Consider the following 14,830-nt stretch of genomic DNA (forward strand, 5'->3'; position numbering starts at 1 on the left):
GTTAAAAACCTAGTCCTCAGAACTTGGGTCACCCAAAACGTAGCGGACAAAAAAATTTTAGAACAAAAATTTTTAAAAAAACCATTTTTATTCCTCAAAAACCGTCTTCCCTCAAAAAAAATAAAATCGTACAAACAAAAAGATGTCCTCCCAATCTGCCGTCGACAACACACGACACTGACTTACTGATAGGGAAGGAAACACTCGACCTATAAAAATCGGCGAGTGGGCGTGGCCTATATCGCCATGCTGTCTTCCGGAGAGACAGGTGGGGCTCCGCCCACTTTTATCAAAGAACAAAAAAAAATTGGTGATAAGAGGTGGAGTGGACTTTGAACGGGTGCTCTGTTAGGCTTTTGACAATTTTGAGAGACCTAAAAATTAAAAAAAAAGTTTTTTGAAAAAACTTCAGACACATGTTTGCCAAAGGCAAATGTATATTAATAGAACATAAACAGGTAAATATTATGAATTGGAATCAGACAGGAACCGATGAAAAAGTTGTCTTGGGGTCATATGTTTGGTTCAAAAAAACACAACCTTCAAAAAGTGATTGGTGTAATCAGAGATCTAATTGATAAGACAATGGGGATTACTGTAGAAAAGATGGAAGAGGAAATAATTAGGCTTTTAGGTAGATCTGTGTTTAAATATTTAATTAAACATTTGGTGACTGGAATGGACGCTAGAAAATACTGAGTACAGATTCAGAATCCTTTGGACTTCAATTTTCTAATAATGAAAGATTTTTTTCTAAAACATGTTTGTAACATACTTCCAAACATAAAATTTGCGTTTCGAAAGTCTGGCGCGCTTTTGGCGCGTTTGAAAAACGTAAGATAGCTTAGAGCACGCTATTTAAATATTTAATGTGTTTAAATATTTAATTAAACATTTGGTGGCTGGAATGGACACTGGTTCATCTCGGTTTATTTTGACACTAGAAAATACTGAGTACAGACTCAGAATCCTCAGGAATTCAAATTTTCAAGAATACTTTTTTTTTCTAAAACATGTTTGTAACATACTAAAATTAAACTTCCATCCATAAAAATTGCATTTTAGCATGAAAAACAATTTTTTGAGAGTCTGGCGCGCCTTTGACGCGTTTGATAAAACGTAAGATAGGGAAACAATTTTTATAATTTTTTGGTGGTTTTTAGCATATTTTCATGGTTTTTCATTAAAAAATACGAGTTTCACAGAAAAAAATGTGAAACCCCAATTTAAAGGTTTGAAGTGCTCTGAAACGTGTTAAAACTCTGGAACGGCTCTGGGACGGTTTAGAACCAGAATAATTCGGAACTAAGAAATTTCTAAACCGGGTCATTTTAAAACCAGGACACTTGGAAACCTCAAAATAAGAGAAAATATAATGAAAAATCTATAATAGTTTGTTCCAAAAAGTGTCAAAACGTAAAATTTCAGTAATTGAGACTCTGGGACGTTTTAGGACTTCAGAATCAGGACAATTCAAAACTAAGAAATTTCAAAACCAAAATATCTTATAGGAGAGATATCTTAAGAATGTCCGGTTCTATAAAAATCTAGTTTCCCATTCGCTAGACACTATCATTTTCCAAAAAATGAACAATACATAAGAATCGCCTTACTGGAACTTTCTACGACTACCTCATTATCTAAAAAAACATCACGATTCGTAGTACAATAAGTCACATGGAAAAGTGATTGACATGGATCAAATTTAATCAATACCTACGTTTGACTGACAGCAAAAAGAAAAGAATATAAACAACAAAACGTGCGTGTGTTTGTAGACTCTCTTCCCGAATTGTTGTTATCTCAGTGAAATCAGTGATAAATGGTCCCCACCGCCGATAATAGGGGAGGGTGATAAGGTGATCAGAGTTCAGAAGGTGAAGAAATGAACGAACAGTTGTTCAGGATTCGGAGAGGGGAGAGAGAGATAGAGGAGGATTGAAGGGAAAATGAAATAAAGAGACGGTGGACATCCGGATAGACCGACGCGCAGACAGACATCCTTCTTGGAGTATATCATGCTGGGAAGCGTTTTCTGGGCAACCGGACACACAGACAGACAGGCACACAGACTAATCTTTAGAAAGTGTATAAAAACTTTAAAAATTTACATAAATGACAGTTTTTTCGCGAAAATCGGAAACGTTTGAAATTGTACTCTTCTTATATTGACGACATGGCGAATTCGTAGAAAACTATTTAGTTGTGGACATCCAGAATCCCGGATATACAGACAGACAGTAATTTTTAAAAACTACTGAAAAATTTGAGTTATGGCGGAAAAAAATTTTGAGTAAAAAAATTCCCTGGAATTAAAAACTTTTAAAAAAAAATTAAATTTGAAAAATGTCAATTTATGGCTAGAATGTAAGTTTTGAACCATGAAGGTGGACATCCGGATAAAACGACACACAGACAGATCAGACTTTCGAAACCCCAAAAACGATACACAGACAGAAGATATCAGCTTGAAAAAAATGTTTGCCAACTCGAATTTACTGATATTATTTGAGGTTTTTTGCAGCAAAGCTATCGTTTTTTCCCAAAAATAACCCTTTTTAGAGGCTTTTTACAGTAAAATTAGGTCAAAATCGTCTTTTGAAAAACGCCATTTCAAAAACCGCATTTCGCTCAGCTCTGATAAAGAGCTGGACATCCGGACAAACAGACACACAGAAATTTGGTGGTTTTCGACCAATTTCAACTAAAAAACTGGAATTTTCCACAAAAAAAAACGGCCAAACCCCTATAATTTTCCCTAAAAATCACTAAATCTCAATGAAATTTAAGGAATTTGCATAAAATTGAAAAAAAATGTTGACTCTTAATAAGACTCCAGGCAACTGAATTTGAATTCAACTATTTCCTTATTTGTCTTATGATTATTCCCCAAAAGAGATAAGATAAAAGTCTATAGTCCAAATAACACGTATTCTTCGTACCCCCTCCCCCTCTTCTCGATTTTCCATAATTCCACGTTTTCGGTACATTGTACCTTATTTTATTGTCCTCTAGCCCCAACTGTACACAACCAAACAATTTTAATAATATTGATTAAAAAAAAGTGTGATGCGGAGTGCAAAAGAACCCCGAGAGAACGAGCAAACACTCAGGAAAATTGTTTTAAAACTATTTGAAAAAAGCGATATGAAGAAGAGGCCGGGTGCGCGTGTACCGCCGTCCGATTGATGGGGGTGACTGATAGGAGAAAAGAAAAATGATAAGGGGAAAAGAGAAATGTGTTGTAATGTCAAAGAGAAAAAGAAGAAAAAACGAGAAAAAGAAAAGAATCTTTTAACAGGGGGAACATGAGATAGAAGCCACGTGGGGGTAGCGAGGAGAGAAAGCATTCCAATGACGTTGGGAGTACAGAGACGGGGAGGATATAGTTTCTTTATGGATTCAGAAAGATTCTGGAAGGATTTTGATGTGAAGAGAGCGTGGGACGACTAAAAATGGGGATTCTGAACGAAGATTGTCCAATATTGGATGCCACACCATAGAGAGGGGAAACCACTTGGGGTCTGGGGGTGTCTGTGAAGGGGCACGGGGGTACACGGTAAGGCGTACTGTAGCTTATCAAAGAGGTTTCGGGCATAAAAGTTGTCAACTACAAAAAAGGATCTCTAGGTTTGACCTACATAGTGAATACTAATTTGAAACAATTGACACAGTGCCGTACTCTTGAAATCGCACTTTTTTAAATTTGTTGGTTTTTAGAAAATATGTCTAATTTGAAAAATAGCTACTGTGTTGGGAATGGTTCAAATTATCTGAATTTTTACTGTATTATAAACCAATTCTGAAACTCTATTTTTGTTGTTGACAACTTTTTGTACAAGGCCGTCCTTTGAGAGATACGGTAGCTAGGCCGGGTGCATCTCCCCAGGGACCGCCGGCACAAAAAAGTGATCAACTACAAAAATGAAAATCTAAATTTGATCTACACAGAAACTGTTAGTTTCAAATGAACATACTATTTTAACCTTGTTAGAAGCCCTGAAAATTTGACGGTTTTCAAAAAAAATGTTTTCGAATATTTTTGTTTTTCAGTAAATAGGGTGCTGTGACGTTAGGAGTGATTCAATTAGTTTGAATTTTTAATATGCTATAGATTTAGATCTCCATTTTGTAGTTGACCACTTTTCTGTACGAGTCCTGACTAGAGAGTTATGCACTAAAACTCAATTTTTTCTGAAAGTTCCATGCTTACTAGAGAAGGTCCTCGACTCGGTCTGGAGTTATGGTACGTGATCTATATCATTGAAAAACTGAGAAAACGCTGATTCCAAATATATATTCAGTTTTTGTCCTCGAGTCCTGGTATTCGAGAAAAATGAGGTCAAAGTTAGAAAAAAAAAGATACACTCCATATACACTCCACAAGGTATTGCCTTTTTAACACGCGAAAAATGTTTTGAAATTTTTTTGCGATTTTCGCGTGTTAAAAAAGCAATAATTTGTCATTTTTTCTAACTTTGACCTTGTTTTTCTCGAATACCAGGTCTCGGGGGCAAAAACTGAATATATATTTGGAATCAGCGTTTTCTCAGCTTTCCAATGATATAGGTCACGTACCATAACTCCAGACCGAGTCGAGGGCCTTCCCTAGTTAGCACCAAGTTGTTTCCTTTTCTTTCATTTCACTACGTCATCAGTTCTTTTCTTCTCATCTTTCCAACTTTTTGTCCAATTTTCTCTTCAATTCTCCTTTAAAAGTCATCTGATTTTTCATTCTGTGTCCATTCCATTTCATTTTCTATTTGTCAAACAAATTAGTCGTCTTTGTACATAACAGAAAAGATAAGAATATGGTTGGGGACACTTGGACACTCTGTATAGATAAGATAGCCGGACATACGGACATATAGACAAAAAGTGTCCAATTTCTTTCAAAAATGCACTCAAAATGCCCTCAAAACACCCATTTTTCTGTCGAAAACAACAATTGGTCCTTTTGATTGATAACCGGGGTTGGCAGACAACTTTTAAAAGTGTTCAATACTCCCTCTTCGATATCGAACGATTCACTTTAAAAAAAGAAAAATGAGGTGAGGGAGGAAGAGGGAAGTAATAGATGAGACGGACTGGGCAGCTGTTAAGTGGGGATTGGACTTTGAGACAGAAGCTTAACAGGAGCACAGGTTGAGGAGTAAGAAAATAGAAATCACATCATAGGGATGGTGATGTGTTTTTTGAGAAGCAGAAGACTAATATGGCTTTATAGGTGTAATAAGGTACAGTACTGGCCATAAAGAATGCGACACTTGCATCACATATAGATAGAGACCGCAACATTTTTTTCAAACTCAATTTTCCATTAAAATTTTCATCCTGACCTTTTCTTCAGGTAAATGGAAGTACATTCCCAAATTTTTTTCTGAAAATATTCACTCTCTCCGAAGTTACAGGACCTTTTAGTCAGCCATGGTTTCTACTGAATTTCTCTTGGGGAATTCTTTTGTTTTCCTGACCACGCAAAAAATATTTTCTGTTTTCACGTTCAATCCGTCGAATTTTTGTAAAATTTGGGAAAGTTCGAACCAGAAACCGTTTGATTAAAAACCCAGCGTCTTATCCACTGAACTAAATGAGTACAAATGTGACGCTGATAATAGGAAAATATATTTTTGACGTGATTTTTAAAAATTGAAGAGAATTTTTTGAAGGATTTTCAGCTTATTTCGAGATAAAACATCAAATATCTAAAGTTCTACAATACGGATTTTTTAATTTCAAAGTGGATCTAGATCGAAATTTTGCGTAGATTCTGATTCCGTCGAAAAACGAAGCGAGTCTGACTTGCATTAACCTGAACTGTCGATAAAACTACTTTTCTTTTTGAGCCTGTTGTCTTCCGACACCGAAAAAACCACATTTTACGAATCAACGGCTTTCAAAATTTTGGCCCCAGGTACCTGAAGAGATTTCCGAAAACAATATGTCAGAAAATAGATCGGTTATCACTGTAAATTTTTGAAGTGATGCCTCGAAGTTCAGCTGGCTCCCAAAAAAATTCGACAACACGAAAATTTAATTTTCTTTCAAAACCTATTAGAGTATGTCAAGAACTACTAGAAACAGTAAAAAAACAATGCGAGTCTGACCTAGAACAACCTAAACGTGACATTTTACTGAAAAAAGCAAAATGTTTTTTCAGTTTTCTGAGAAAAATAAACATTTGGGTGAAACGAAAGTGTGTTCATCGGATTCTACGTACTCGATTACATAGGGGTCAAAAGTTTTCATTCTGTTTTAGCGTTCTGGGCTCTCAGGGCAGACCGCCAAACATTTCAATACCCTCCTCATGACGCCCCAAGAGAAGAAAATGAAAAACTCCGCCCACGTTCATTGCGGTCCCTACATATAGAGCTTCATTTTTGTAGTTGACAACTTTTTTGTACGGGCACATCCTAAGAACTTATCAATCGTCAAAGAAATTGCTCGCAATTGTTGCCCTTTTTCAGTGCTAAACAGAGAAATTTTTGAGCTGGTTACATAGACTGCCTGTAACTTTTTAGGATGTGCCCGTACAAAAAAGTTGTCAACTACAAAAATGAAGCTCTACTTGTGGTCTATACACTCCATAAACAATCAATATTGTGAGACTATCAGGGAGGCCGTGTCACTCTCACAAAGTTGACTATTTTCAACTAACTAGGGAAGGATCCCGATTCAAGATGGAGTTACAGGTCGAGATATATATCAGTAGAACCGAAATTTTGCGCTGATTTTAAATCTGTATTCCAATTTTGCTAAACGATCTCGAAAAAAAAGTTATTCGCGTTTTTGTGGCTTCTCAGTGTAAAAATGAGCATTTTTAAGACTCCCAAAATTAACGTTTTTCTTATTTTTTTCAAATTTTACTTTTCTAAATTCATGAGCTCAAAAACTCAAAATACTGGATTCTAGACGCTGAATATTCTATCTAAAATATTGAATCTTGACATCAAGAAGTGTCATTTATTGACCCGTTATGTCAATTTTTGTAGTACTTATTCATCTAGCCTAGAGCTCCACTTTTGTAGTTGACAAATCTTTTGTACAAGACGCTTCTGGCAAGTTACTGCATTTAACTAAAACCTGCTGTACACCGTAACTGACAATTTTTCATTGAAATGTTAGAAAAAATGCAATAATAGTTTTTTTTTGCTTAGTCAAACATCTATCACACTTTTAAAGGTCACACAAACTTATCTTCAAAAAAAAACTTCCTAATTTCCAGTTTTTTTTGTCAAGTCGACGATTTTTGACTTTAAAACAAAAAAAAATCGGTGTCCTTGTCTATATAGATAACTTTTCTCCTTTTTTATATTTGTGATTTTAATACGGCTAACCAGTTAGTGTAGGGTACTGTAGTTCACATGAACCTACAGATAGCTAGTCTGTGTATTCCACGTGGACAAGGGTACTGAGACGAATCAGAATAATAAGAAATACACTTTATTTTCTTTTCTTCTTTGACCCAGTATAGTACCAACATTCAATATTCGTTCAATTTCTTCCAACAACTCCCAAAATATGGAAGAACATTGTCAAAATGTCGACGAACACATGAGTGGCGGCGAAGATGTACTCCTCCGGCGAGATTTCCACACGACGACCGCCCATAATAAGCTGAAAATAGGTTATGAGAAAGTACGGTAGAGCGCACATTACCTGAATATCAATAGCCAAGTAGAACATGCAGAGCAGTGCGCCAAGTGCCGAGTAGACAATATGCAGGAAGTACCAATGGAAAATCAATACAAAAATACATGTCATCAGACCGAATAGGAGGAGACAGATGCCAAGGATGTACGCGATACCGAGGCACCTGTAACAAGATTCGAGTAGAGTGAGCAAACGCGCTCCAGTGAAATTTTTTAAACTCACGACGTCAAATCCTTCTTGGTTGTCGCCGCGAACAAAATAATCGACGCACTGCAACCGGTGGTGATCAGCAACGCGATCATCACGGATTCCACCGAATAGGACGCCGTGATGAACATTGTCATGACGGCGGCGGAGAGGGTCTGCAAAAAACTCGCAGCAGTGAGAAATCGACGCAGGTACGTGGTACACTTACAAAAAACGTGAGAATGATCAAATTGCACGGAAAGCAACGGCGGACTCCTTGACAACACATGAGCGTGATGTAGAAGATGAAGAAGACGGCCCTGGAATTCAGAATTTCAGAAAAAGTTTGTGATCTACACAAATCCACTTACATTGCCACGTAGACACCCCACCAGTACTCGCGGCACCAGTCCTTGAACTTTTTGTTGAAGATGGGGACGGAGGAGAAGCCGGCGGTGACGGCGAACTGCAAAAAACAAATTTGGTGGCCGAGTTTTCGCAAATCTTCGGCCATGGAAAATTTTGGGTAGATTTACGCCGTAAATCCACACCGAAATCAACATTTTGGCACAGAACTGCGTTGTGGCCGAGTTTTCGCAAATCTTCGGTCACCAATCGAAAACCGATTTTAGTGTCGATTTACGCCGTAAATCCACACAAACATTGTTAATTTTACACAAAATTGTGTCATGGCCGAGTTTTTGCAAAAATTCGGCCACCGATCGAAAACTGATTTTAGTGTCGGTTTACGCCGTAAATCAACACGAAAATTATTAATTTTACACAAAATTGTGTCATGGACAAGTTTTTGCTTTTTTTCAGCCACCACTCGAAAACTGATTTTAGTTTGGATTTACGCCGTAAATCTACACCAATTTCACACAGAACAGTGTCGTGGCCGAGTTTATGCAATTCCTAGGCTATCACTCAAAAACTGATTTTAGTGTCGATTTACGCCGTAAATCAACACCAAAATTGATATTTTGGCACAGAACAGTGTCGTGGCCGAGTTTATGCAATTCCTAGGCCACCACTCAAAAACTGATTTCAGTGTCGATTTGCGCCGTAAATCTTTACCGAAATTGTTAATTTTACACAGAATTTCTTCGTGGCCGAGTTTTTGCAAAAACTCGGTCCCACGGAAATCTACACTAATGGCCTAGTTCCTGCAATTCCTAGGCCACCAACTCACCATCAATGTAACCAGTGCAAACACACGTCTCACGAATCCGGCACGAATACTTCGGTCACTAAATTATCGATTTTTAATTAGGGGGTCCTAAAAATTTAATGACTTACTCAAAAGTGAGCCGTCGTGGCGTCCTTGCCACAGACACAGACCGCGGTGGTGGCGCGTCGTCCTCCTCCTCATCGCCACCGTTTTCGAGCTGAAAATTATTGATTTTTTTAATTTAAAAATTTCCGTGAAAAAACTCACATCAGCTTCATCGGATCCGGCGGGCCAACGTGTCGGTTTATTCAAGTATTCCATGTGTGTCTTGTTATGTCAACAAGAAAACAGCAACAACAAAATGATTGCAAGTTTGGAATCGGTTTATGCTAATAAGGAAATGAGGGAAATTGGGGGAATGAGATTACCCGGGTAGTGGAGGAAAGGTGGGAGGTCAAGGGGGTCGCGCGGGAGTTCAAATTTCGATTTTTGAAAATAGAATTTTTAAATGGATACCACCTGCGCCACGCTGCCGATGTTTTTAACACGTTAACTTGTTGGGGGTCCAAACTTTGACCCCGTTTTTCTCGAATACCATGCCTCGAGGGCAAAAACTGAATATATATTTGGAATCAGCGTTCTCTCAGCTTTCCAATAATATAAGTCACGACCCATAACTCCACGGTCACCTGGAGGCCTTCCCTAGTGAGTGTTTCCCCTAATCAGAACCGCCCGAAATAGAACTGGCTGGATTTCCTGTTTTTTTTTCTTCAAGTATATTTTCAAGTACAAGTTTGAAATCTTTCCAAATTACTGCCAGGTATTAAGGACAACTTGATTAGCAGATCCCAGTCGCCGTCGATTGTGAGAAAAACTGTCTCAAAGTTTCATCCATGTGGTTAAGCCCTGTAAATGCAAGAAAATGGCTTAAAAACTGGGGTGAAGAAGGTTTTTCAGTAATTTGGAACGATTCCAAACTTGCGACTCCTTGAGGTTCCTTGTTAGTGTGCTGTAGCAGATATGGGGTCGTGTGAACCTACGGATGGCTAGACCGGGATGAGACCGACTCCCGGATAACGAATTTTCACATCCATGCAACTCTGGTGTCAGTAGAATCTCAATCCCATCTCAGTCTCATCTCAGTTTCGCATTTGCCAGAAGTGAATAAAAGAACATATTCTATAATAAACTAATTTATCAAAATTAACAAAACACAATTATTCATACCGCGGCAGATACTGAATCAATGCCACCGACGCGTACATCGCTATTGCCAACGTCGAAAACTCCCAGTTCTCCTTCACACACTTTTTCAAGAAACCCATTCGATCCCCAAGTATCGGATGGCTATAGTACCAGGTATCGCGTTCTCGGGGTGTCTTTGATCCAGGTAGCTCGATAACAAAGTTATCAGTGGCATGGATCTCATATTGCTTCTGGAGAGCTTCCATGAATTCCGATGGGCTATTCGGATGCTCAAAATTGACCTCCTTCATCACCTGACACCACAGCGAGTCGACGAATACCGGGAGGTCGCTTGGTTTTTCAATGGAGCCGCCCTGATGCTCCAATTCCTCTCGGAAGTTTCTATACTCCTTGATGATTCCGAGATTCCTTCCAGTTTTGAGAATCCGTTGGTACCAGGCGATCAACCCGTTCCTATCGAGATACTTCATGGCACTTGGGTGAATGTTGAAGCAAAAGTCATCTCCAGGTTTGGGTGGTGCCGACCAAATGTGTCCATTCAAATAGTTTATGGAGCTCATGTATTCAATATAGGCATGGAACACTTCTTGATGGAACTCTCCGCTTTTCAGGTTGTCGTAAACCTTGAAATAGGGCAACGAGTCGAAATAATCTATCATCCATCGCTTCCCCATCGGTGTCTCCTGTGTATACAAGCTACACAGTATTACATCCACTCCGTCGATCCTTTGGAAGACATGGAAGGCTCTTTTGACGTACTTGAACTTTCCAGAGTACTTCTTTTTGAACTCCGCCTCAACTATCGCTGGGACCAAAGCCTTCGTCCAAATCGACTTTTCCTCCGAGAGCCCACACACCCGGATTTTATCCTTTCTCGCTACAGTAATCCCGATCCTGGATCTAAGCAGCTCGTTTAACTTCTCCGTCATGAATGCAGCGGCGTGTGCGTGCTCTTTCGTGTCGATGATTGTCTTCAAGTCGGACCGTCCACCACCACACTCCATGCATACAAATTTCGAGGCGTCTGGATTGAAGAAGAGGGCACACGTCTTATGCCACTTCTCCTGGCACTTTGAGCATTTCAGAATCACATCGGATGCCGTGTTGATGTTCTCCGCCATCTTCCAATCCCTTTTGTTTCCATGCACCGGGAACTTTGTGTCGTAGCACGGGATACAGTAGTTTGCCACATCGCGTTCTCCTTTCTTGTACATGTACTTTGAGCCTGGAGGAATGCGACACTCGCCATTCGCCAGGCAGTACCGGTTAGAGACGTTGAACTGGGTGTCTTGGTTGGTACAGCAGACGACTTTCTGGAAAAATGCGAGGTTTAGTAATAGGTCTCGTAAAGTCTTGGGGCGTCTAGTGAAGTATGGGAACAATCAAATTAACGTCAGATTGAAACCAAAGCAGTATAGAACCGTCTCCGTTCTTGTTCAAGAAATCTTCTGCACCAATTAAGGCTAACGCGTTTCAGTTTCAAAAAGAGCTGTTATGAAATGGGATTTGCGCCAGTGATATTATGAACGGTTCTGATTCGGACAGTTACAATTTGTACTAGTTTTCTAACACGGCTTCAAGAATCAGTTCTACAACAGGCGGTTCTGCTGGTTTTGAATCATATCTATTTGAATCAAGGTACGTTCTAACATGGGCGGTTCTCAGACATAGCCGGTTCAGTCCGGCGGTTTCAAACTGAACCTGTCTGATACACCGACTTCTGCGGTTCCGAGATAAGACGCCAAAAAATGGTAAAATGCCCAAAAAAGCCATTCTAGCCCGGCCCACAGCGCATTTAAAATATCCCTCCGATCCGTAGCACGTCACAGCCATAGAACTCGCTGAGATCTACATTTTGGTATATTTTTCAGCTCATAATGTTGTGTTTTAAGCGAGTAACGCGCCGGCCACGGTTTGCAATTATGCTATACATGACATCTAAGCTCAGTCTCACCTTTTCAAATCCCTCCGATCCCATCGCCTTCATCATTCCTATCATCTTCTTTATCTGCGCGATCTTCTTCTCCGACGTCACATCCTCCGCAAACATATTCCATGTGACGATCCGCAAGAGGCTATCCCCTTTCTTCCTCTTGTCCTTTGGTTGTGAAGTGCTCGGGATGGATGGGTCGATGTCACAGCAGAGCATGTCTGCGCATGTTCTCTTGTTGTTTCCGTTAAGAGCCATTATCGATTTAGAGATTCTGGAAAGAGTACAGTTAAGACATGGAGAAGCTTTATCTGAGCTAATTAAGGTCAGTAGAGTTGGAGCAGAAGAGCGGTCTCTTGAGCTTTAATTGAAGCAGAAGAATCGACTAATACTAAATCACACATTCACTATCTACAATATGCGAGAATGGGTAATCTGTTATCTTATCGGTGGTCCTTTTCTCCTTATTGCCCAAAAATACCTGAGTAAGCTGGCCTACCTAATATCACGGCTCTTAGTATGCAAGTCTTCCAATTCAATCAATATTACTAAAAAACTAACTAAGCCTACACTCTCTAATACAAACCAAAACAGCAACTGTCATAAAATAAGATCGTTGCCCTACTGACCCTTCACCTTCATACTAATCCTCCTTGTCTCCAGTTTCCCATAGCCCTATTGTCTAAAGTGCTAATTGGTGTGGCAGCTGTACAAATGAATTGTACACCGTCTTCGTTGTGCGTTCACTCTGACAGTCTTCATTTCCTTTCCAATAATGACAACCCACCCGTTAACCTACCCCTGCCTACAAACCGTGCTGGAACATATGGAACCAAGTCTCCGGTTAGTTATCTATGACAGATTTCAAAAACTCCATCTATATATAATCGATTTTCAGAATTAGCTTCTCCCTTCACGCTCCCTCAATCCGACTGGCTGAGAAGGCGACGCCCATGAAAATCGATAATCTTCAAATAGACTGTACCATGATTAAAATCAATAACACTCAATACAAGCTAGGTGTTGTCCAGATCTACAATGGAGATGATAAACCAGACCAAATTGAAAAGGATAACAGTACCGGTGGGGTTCCTTATGACCTGAATAACCATGGAGTTCCCGATTACTCATTCGAGGACGTCCTGCTACCAGGAGACATCCTTATCGCTCAAGACCGTGAAGGTGACGAGCAGCGACGTGCTGCACAATTTCTACATCTGCGAGCCGCTCTCAGAGCCGCTACGATCCGCCTGAGACTGGAAAAAAGAGCCGAGAACCCTCCGATACCCCAAGAGGTACAAGAGGTACAAGAGGATGACGTCATACAGCCTAACGCTGCTTGGGTAGACAGTCAGTATGAAATCTGGAATCGAATGGATGCCGTGGATTGCAAATTTATTGAGAGTAACCAATGGAGTGTTCTACCGCATCAGTTGCAAGAGGATGGTGGTGTATACCCGTTCGAGAATTACTTACAGTTTACTAAGAGCTCGGAGGGTTCGGAGAGCTCCAAGAGCTTGGAGAGGCTAACCTACACGAAGAAACTCCCTGAAGCTATGAAGCATTTGCTCAACCAAATACTTGGAAACCGGAAGAAAAACTTACATGTCAAAAATTTCAAGCCTGCTGACACAGGGATTCTACGAGTCCCTCAAGGCTTCAAGCTGACGACTCTGAAAATTCAAGTCGGCAAGAACCTAGCCAAGACTCTGCACGCTCTCTAACCAGTCACCGGCTCCACCTTCAACACCATCGAGATGACAGGCTACGGGCACACCCTAGAAAACTTCCAGCACCCCGCTATACAACATGCGGAGACGTTGATAATGACTCGTGAGTGTCTCGGGATTCCTATGCTAGCGCTGCTCCAAGGATTGAGGAATTTCGAGGTGTTTTGGAGGTATGGAACATTCACATTGAGGGAGACTGTCGATTTTGTGAAACATTTGATGGAGGGTGGAAGAGAAATTGGGTCGAGTTTCACGTTCGGAATTTCACGGGAGGAATTCGCAGAGGAAATCGTGGAAGCCATGCACCAGGAAGTGCCCGGTGCTAAGCTAGCAACTTTGGAAGCGTTGGATGGGTACGTTTGGTTTGAATTGCCCTTAAATTTTTCTTTTGCTTGAAATTTCAGATGCAAGATGTTCCCCTACGTTGTCAGCATTCCTATTGATGAGTCATCTGAGCTGAACATCTTCGGGGAGGAAACTGATGAGAAAATTGGGAGTGTCAAGATTCTGTTCAATTTCAAGGTACAGATTATGGAGATTGGAACTGCCAAGGATTCAGGATATGTGTTTGAGGAGAAGATGTTTTGCGACTTGTTCAGTGGATATTGAAACTTGTGATTGTTAATTATTTTCGTCTACAAATAAAGTATTTCTAAAATTCACATTTGCTATAATTTGTCATATTCATACTTGTCAACCGGGCCGAGCCTATTATTGAATAACTTTTTTCATAAAAATTGTACCAAGACATTGAATTTGCTTTTAATGGATGACCATCTTTGAAGTTTTTAGGTATCAATCAACCTGGTACGATTTTTTTTTGGAAAAAGTTATTCAAGAAAAACGTCACAGCTAATGCGCTCTATGGCACACTGTGCGTTCATATCGGCAGAGAATGGTCTGTTCCAGAGTTGCGCGGAATTCCGACTTCCGACTTCCGACTTCCGGGCTGTT

The 14,830-nt window shown here is 39.9% G+C and overlaps 4 protein-coding genes across 4 annotated transcripts; 2 read left to right on the forward strand and 2 right to left on the reverse strand.

Annotated features, from left to right (window-relative positions):
* Positions 1–7,494: 7,494 nt before the first annotated feature.
* On the reverse strand, positions 7,495–9,331 carry GCK72_004011 (uncharacterized protein; the record flags this gene model as incomplete). The annotated part of the gene is made up of 8 exons (XM_053724405.1): positions 7,495–7,617; positions 7,660–7,816; positions 7,876–8,015; positions 8,069–8,159; positions 8,211–8,305; positions 9,032–9,089; positions 9,139–9,227; positions 9,278–9,331. The coding sequence occupies 8 exons, from the start codon at positions 9,329–9,331 to the stop codon at positions 7,495–7,497; spliced, it is 807 nt and encodes a 268-aa protein (XP_053588599.1).
* An 896-nt stretch (positions 9,332–10,227) lies between these two features.
* Positions 10,228–12,404, reverse strand: GCK72_004012 (uncharacterized protein; the record flags this gene model as incomplete). Its single annotated transcript, XM_003101505.2, has 2 exons — positions 10,228–11,529; positions 12,171–12,404. 2 exons carry the CDS (start codon positions 12,402–12,404, stop codon positions 10,228–10,230), a joined length of 1,536 nt encoding a protein of 511 aa, XP_003101553.2.
* Positions 12,405–12,921: 517 nt separating this feature from the next.
* GCK72_004013 (uncharacterized protein) lies at positions 12,922–13,870 on the forward strand (the record flags this gene model as incomplete). Its single annotated transcript, XM_003101510.2, has 2 exons — positions 12,922–12,989; positions 13,045–13,870. The coding sequence occupies 2 exons, from the start codon at positions 12,922–12,924 to the stop codon at positions 13,868–13,870; spliced, it is 894 nt and encodes a 297-aa protein (XP_003101558.2).
* Positions 13,871–13,903: 33 nt separating this feature from the next.
* GCK72_004014 (uncharacterized protein) lies at positions 13,904–14,485 on the forward strand (the record flags this gene model as incomplete). Its single annotated transcript, XM_053724406.1, has 2 exons — positions 13,904–14,229; positions 14,281–14,485. The coding sequence occupies 2 exons, from the start codon at positions 13,904–13,906 to the stop codon at positions 14,483–14,485; spliced, it is 531 nt and encodes a 176-aa protein (XP_053588600.1).
* Positions 14,486–14,830: the final 345 nt, after the last annotated feature.

The sequence above is a fragment of the Caenorhabditis remanei genome, chromosome II (assembly GCF_010183535.1).
Source record: "Caenorhabditis remanei strain PX506 chromosome II, whole genome shotgun sequence".
NCBI lineage: Eukaryota > Metazoa > Nematoda > Chromadorea > Rhabditida > Rhabditidae > Caenorhabditis > Caenorhabditis remanei.